At 44.5% G+C, this 6962-nt stretch overlaps 1 protein-coding gene across 1 annotated transcript in view; it reads right to left on the bottom strand.

The window, feature by feature from the left end:
- LOC108785140 (NEDD4-binding protein 2-like 1) overlaps positions 1-6962 on the bottom strand; it is a 10594-nt gene that overhangs the window by 1284 nt on the left and 2348 nt on the right. Inside the window, exons 3-4 of the mRNA XM_018554160.1 lie at positions 4205-4293; positions 49-125 (exon numbers count right to left, since the gene is read on the bottom strand). Coding sequence (XP_018409662.1) covers positions 49-125; positions 4205-4293 — 166 coding nt within the window. The remainder of the gene's footprint in view (positions 1-48; positions 126-4204; positions 4294-6962) is intronic.

Here is a 6962-nt window from a genome sequence, read left to right as displayed (position 1 = left end):
GTTCAGTTGGGGGGGGGGGCGGGGGGCCTAAAAGGATTTATAACATACCTTGTTAACTCCCTGACATTGAACTTCCAGTGTGTCTCCGGCTCCAGGAAAATAACCTGATACGAGTTCTCAAGTGCCTGAAGACCAAAGAGGACATGATCAATATTAGATTTTAAGTGCAACTTTAGCTTAAAATTGTTTGTTTTTCTTTATTGTCCATTGAGGGACACAGGATAGAATCATTCTTAACATGTGGGTTATACTGCCACTTGCAGGAGGTTGTGGACAAAAAAATGTCAAGACAGACCCCATATAACCCAGCCTCCAACTTTCTTGCCTCTGTTTTTTGCTAGTGCGCGAGGAGGAGAACCAATTCTGAGACTACACAGTCTCTAAGAACTCAGGCAGTGAGTAAGGCCGATCGGACTGAAGCACTGGGAGCTACCTCACAGTTGACAACGTTTTACATTTTCCCACCATCCCCATCTTGGAGCGGTGACTATTAAGGCTGAGGGCACTAAGCGCTGACATCATACATGAGGTGGAGTGTTGCACACATGCGCTCAGTGTTCTTGTGCCTTTCAGCCTAGAGGAAGCACATTCCGGGTTTTGGCTCCTGTTTCTCCCATACCTTGTGGATAATCCGTCCTCCAGTCTTGTTCCACTGCCCATCTACAGAGACTTGGTTAGCTCCGGTCGCCTGCCACCCTCATCAGCACTTTTACTTGGATCTGCAAGTATGCGAGACCTTTGGGTTGATTTACTAACCGTATAAACACACCACGAACAAGTATACACCTCTGTAGTGTGTTCCCTCCCAGCATGATCTATGGGAGGAATCGAAACACCTTTGTAGTGTGTACACACCCAGCAGGTGTGTTGTGCATGAATTGCAAGGTGATGTTGTGTAAATTAGCTCTATGTTGTGTTGCTTGCGTTGATGAATGCAGGAATGTAAATGCATGAGCTAACCATTTTTGTCTAAACGGTGAAGCCGCATTATATATGCATCATGTGCATGATTTTTCATATATGGCATTAGTGGAAATATGCTTATAGAGACTTTTTGGTTGATAAATACGCTTTGCTGTGTAAAAATCACACGCACCTGGTGCGTGCGTGTGTTTAGGTTAGTAAATCAGCCCCCTTGTCTCACTTTGGGCCTTTTTGTTCTGCAACATGTCTTTGCAATGAGGACAGTTCCGCTGCTACGGGTGACCTCAGCCCATACTCTATTTTTGATAAGGGTGATTTCTCCGTTTTCCCAGAAAGGACCGTTGCCTATAGGGCCATCCTCTCGGCTCACCAGCACGAGGCTGGGACCTCACACCCACTAGACCATAATTATCCACTTTGGATTTTATAGGTTATGTGATGGCTGTCACAACCACCTTCTGGCTGTAATCAGGAAGGACTCCTTTTCCTTCTGCTTCCATTGTCCTTGTTTGCCTATCGGCACTACAATCATCCTCACCCCTGCCTACCCTTTAATACAGGTGTTGTTGATGACCTAACCCTCTCCTATTAAAGGATTCAAGGTTACTAATCCCTTTTGTAATTTAGGATGTCCTGCTCAGAGGACCCTAATATCCATATTTGTCTCTTTCAGAGATTACTTTCCTCTCCGATGAAATCTTTCATATTTGGACCTCCCTCTCTCTGAAGTCCAAGGGTTAACCGTGTTTTACTTAAGCCTCCAGCTTTTAACTGGTTGGTCTTTTCTGTGGACATGTCTTGTCTCCCTGAGTTGCCTTTCCCTGAATTCAACGGTTAGGTATGCTAGGCTTAGGTCTTTATTTTACCTACTAACCTTCCATTTTGTTGACCACCTTATCTGTTGATCTAAGTCAGGGGTGTCATTTCATTGCGGGCTGCATCAGCATTATGGTTGCCCTCAATGGGCCGGTTGTATCTGTAAGACTATATAAATCTATCTACTCTATCATATTAAATAATTGCCTCTGCATTCGATTATTACTGGTTTTAGTAATAACGTAATAAGCTCTGAAGTAGAAGTCTAGGAAAAATAATGGCAATTAGTGTAATAGTGCGGAATCTCAGGTGGCTGTGCAGGTTCTATGGTGAGCTGTGCAGACTCTCTGGTGGGCTATGTGGACTCTCTGGTGGTTCTGCAGGTTCTATGGTGGGCTGTGCAGACTCTCTGGTGGGCTATGTGGACTCTCTGGTGGCTGTGCAGGTTCTATGGTGGGCTGTGCGGACACAGGTGGGCTGTGTGAGGTCTATGGTGGGCAGTGCAGGGTCTATGCTGGGCTATGCGGTCTCACCAGGAGTCCCGGTCAGTCTTGGCAGGTGCCAACAGCGTAGATCCACAGGAAGGAGGAGATTAGCTGCCAGTGCTGTAAACAGGCGCTGCGATTCACAGGAAGGCTGCCAGGACCTTGCTGGGGACCTCAAAAGCCTTCCTGTAAAGCCCAGCGCCAGTTTATAACGCCAGCTTTGCTTTAAAAATGTAACGCTGCAGGAGAGTTGTGAGGGCCACATAAAATGGCCTGGCAGGCCGGATTCGGCCCATGGGCCTTGTGTTTGACGCATGTGGTCCAAGTTCTTCTCCTGTTTAAGTTGTTGTTCCACCTGTTTTTGTCCTTAACACGACGATTGGTTGTCCTCCACTTTCCTCATGAGGCCCACTGCTCCTACATGTTGTTGGTTCCTCTGTGTGTCATTTCCTTGGTGCTGTGGCCATCTCCATATTTGCTGGACTCTTCTCCATTAAATCTTTCCTCAGACTTCTCTTACGCTTAAAGTAAAATTCCATATTTTCTAAGATTTTAGTGGCTTTTGGAACTAGCCTGATTCCCTCAATGAATGACAATGAAGATAAGATTTTTGTACTTTTCTTGCGGTCCATTGAGAGAAACAGGTCCCACCCTCTGCGTTATTGGAGCTTAAGTACTGCTTTATAAAAAAAACAGGGTTACGGCAGCTGGTAGCAGGGTTATGTGGGGGATGACTTACAGGGTTATTCACAAAAATGTGGAGAGTTAAGAGAAGGCAGGAGAAGTGGTTCTCTAGTGGGATCTAAGTAGGGATGCACCGAAACATTTCGGCCAAAAATAGCACTTTTGGTAAATTGAGGAAAGTACCATGATGGCTGAAAATGTGGCTGAAAATTCAGTGTATCCCTAGCTTCTCTCATCCCCACTGGGAGCCGGTCCGTGTGCCGTCTGATGCAGTGGCTGACGCCCAGCAGGGAGAAAAACTTTCAGGAGGCAGAGTGGGCGGTGACAGCTGTCAGGATGCCGAGTAGTGCGGGCCGTTGACAGCGGTCATCGTTACAAGAGGTGGAGCTCTCCTCCTGCCTCCTGTGTCAGTAGGATGGCAAGCGGTATACAAACACACCGCAATCGCATGATTGATGAGGGTTTGTAAATAAGTGGACAAAGTGTGATTACTATGTCCCAGTTATGAATGAATGGGAAGTGCTCTACTCTACATCACTTCCTGTGCATTCATGATTGTGGACATGGTAACTTACACTATATCCACAATGTATGAATGTATAGAGGATATCTGTTCACAACGGGCTGCAGAAAAAGATTTAGGACTCTGTTTAGACCCCTGATCGTTTCCTAGAGCCCTCAGAAGTGAAGTGAAAAATTAATAAAAAATCAAATGATTAAAAAATAATTTTTAAAAGTTGGAGAAAAAAGTCATTTTTGGGCCTGACATTTTTTTATTTTCAGTTTCGGTCTCAAAATTCCATTTCGGTGCATCCCTACTTCTAAGATTAAAAAAAAAAATCTCCCTGTCCCCACTGAAGACATTTTCGGGAACTGTGCCACAATCATAGGAGATTTAACCATTCCCTAAGTTGGCCAAAACTGAGCTGGAGTTCCATTTCCAGAGCTGCAAAGGTGGACCAATGATCTATCCACAGTAAAGACACGCATACGCCTGCCTGAACCACAGAAATGCCTTTACAATGGCTACCCATGAGTCACTATCAACCCACTAACCACAAACTAAAACACCCGATCTACACCTATTGGCCTCTAAGGGTAGATGGACGGTAGTTTATCAGCTGATTGGCATGTGTAGCTATTAAACGTTCTCAGGAAATGTGCCTCCTGAACCTTATGGTCATCCTGTGTACCTACATATTGAGAATCCGTTAGTCAACTGCAGCAAAAATGAGACCTGTATAATTATGAACTATTCCGTCAGCCCTGAGCCAAGTAAGCCAAACGGTGCTTACCATAACCGCATACGGCTTCATGTGCCAAGCCAGAATGTTAGTATTATCAATGATAATAGGAGTCCTTCCCCTGGTCATTGCCTTGCGTGCTGTTGAGAGAAAAGCTTTGGGTAGTTCCCAGTTACAGCAACATACAAGTCCTTAACAAAGCAAAAATAGTTATTGTATTGTACACATTATACACACGTACAACTACTTCCTGTTACACAATATGAACTCTTGAATTCAAGTTGGAGCAAATAATAAGATGTCGCTTTTTATTCTCTGCTCTGTTTTAGAAAAATGGCAGCCGGAAACTTGTTGCGATGATCCATGCATTCAGTTATTAGACGTTCGTCTCTTCATTTCATGTGATCACAGATTTAATCTGCATTCCTATATGCTGGGGAAGCCTGGAATTGGGGGTGACCCAAAGAACCCTTTTGCTAACCCAGAAAAGTAAGCAGTTAAAGGGTTTCTAAACCCTCCAGTTTTTTCCATATATCTATTGGCAGCAAGCAGTAGATATATGTAAAAAGTTTAAAAAAAAGCGGTTTAAACTTACCCTGTCTTCCCGCACGCTCCCGTCTGAGAATCCGAAACTGCTCGGGCGGCCGCAAAAGCATCTTGGGGCGGGCGCGTGCGCAGTTTGGATTTTCAGCCGGGAGACGAGGAGAGACACAAGGTAAGTATATGGACAGCGTGCACCCGCATGCAGACACCGTGGGACAGGAAGTGCCAGCAAGGACAGAGGAGTCAGCGCTGGATCGGAGAGCCGCCGCACCGCTGGAGGGACAGATGAAAACATCAGGAAAGAAGATCGGATTAAGAGACATCATTTAAGGTAAGTGTTTTCATTAACATTGGGGGGAGGGGGGAAAAAATTATCCTTTAATGTCACTTTAAGGAAATCTGGCTTTTTAATTTAAAGCCTGAAATTAGTATCTTGCGTGGAGTTATAACGCTCAGTATTAGCAAAAGTCAGCCAATGAACATTTGGGATTAAGACTAGGGCTGCACCCAACTAATCGATAATGAGAATAGTTGTCAACTATTCTCATTATCGATTAGTTGGTTGGATCTCCTAGCTTTCTCCACATTGGGAGGAGGGCACTGCAGGCAATGGGCGGGTGCAATAGCCAGCCTGCTATTGGCTATTGCAATTTGAAATGGCCAATAGCAGGCTGGCTATTGCACCAGCCCACTACCTGCTGTATTTACATTCACTTGCCGCCTGCGGAATCTTGCCACTGGCAGCTGTCATTCCCCCGTGGAAGCTATTCAAGCGCCATGTGCTTACAATACAATAAAAAAATGATAAAAAGGTGGGAAAAAGTCATTTTCGGTTTCGTCCTGACACATTCTGCTGCGGGAGGTGCGTTGCAGTGCCATTCATTTCAATGGCACCCTAAACGCGCCTCCCACCCACAGTGTGATCACTGGAATGCATGGTACTGCAATGCTGTGCGCTCCAGTGCAGTGTGATTGCAAAAAAATTGTGCATGCAGTTTTATTCTGAAGTAAACTTTGTAACACGGCATTTGTGTATTCTTTTTAAATTAAGGATGGTGTTTTATTTCATTTTCTTTTATCCGATTAATCGAAAGAATGATTGGCCAACTAATCGATTATGAAAATAATGATTAGTTGCAGCCCTAATTAAGACCTCTTCCTCCCTTATCAACTTCCTAAGATTCCATATCCCTGAAGTTCTAAGGAATGATTGGGCTAGAGAACCATCCCCTCTGATACATGGATGTCAATGAATGAGACACGGTGTGTTTGGAATGCTGACAAGGTATGTTCACTCATTATTGTTGAATATCCAGGTCACCTTGTTGCTAAGACTGGGGCTAGTCATTATCTTTGCAGCCTATATCTGTGCTTTGTAGTTACAGAATGTTCCCAAATAACAGAAGTATGTTGTATTATGTGATCCAAGATATTTCTTAATTTGATATTTTCTGCTCACAGACGTATGGAAGGGGTTCGTCTCCCACAAGTCTCAGACTTGCTTTCTCACGTCTATGAGAACAATTGTCTTCGTGCTGCCGGCTATAGGCAATAAAAGTTGCTAAAGACACTTATGTAGAAACGTTTTCACCCAAGATTCACACTAATTCAATTCAATCGGAAAAATGTTTTGAAATTTGTGTGAAAACATTTACAAAGATGATTGTCCATAACCCATCGCAGCCGTGAGCGATAAGGCTGACCATCGGAGGGCACGGCTCACATCCAGAACATACAAGAAAGAAAGAAGTCACCGGCACTCCTGGACAGTCTTTACCGATGTTTGGCCATGGTAGCACAATTGTGATTTTTGTGATACCAACTCCAGACGTCAATTAAGACGTTTTAACATCTACAAGGAGACCCTTCAGAAAACTGCAAGCAGGAAGGCTTTTTTATTGCAGAAAAGACACTTGGGGGAATTTATCTAAACTAGAGCAGACAAAATCTGGAGCCGATTCACACTGCAGCCAATCAGCTTCCCTCTTTCATCTCAAATCTCAACTGAGCAAACTGAAGAGAGATGCTGATTGGCTGCCATGCAGAGCTGCTCCAGATTCTGTCTGCTCCAGTTATGATACATTCCCCTCCCTATGTCCTCATCTGCAATAAGAGCTTCTTAGCCTTCCTACTTGCAAACTTCACAATGTACACTGGGCTGGGCACGCACAACGCTGGGTACATACTTGGCATGCCTTGGTGTCTGGATAAATTATGTCCCATGAGCAGGAGTTACATCATCCTAATTTAGGGACCCCCCCCCCCC

Source organism: Nanorana parkeri, unplaced genomic scaffold (assembly GCF_000935625.1).
Source record: "Nanorana parkeri isolate BGI_ZX_2015 unplaced genomic scaffold, ASM93562v1 scaffold8, whole genome shotgun sequence".
Classification (NCBI taxonomy): domain Eukaryota; kingdom Metazoa; phylum Chordata; class Amphibia; order Anura; family Dicroglossidae; genus Nanorana; species Nanorana parkeri.
This window is presented reverse-complemented; position numbering and strand designations above follow the sequence as displayed.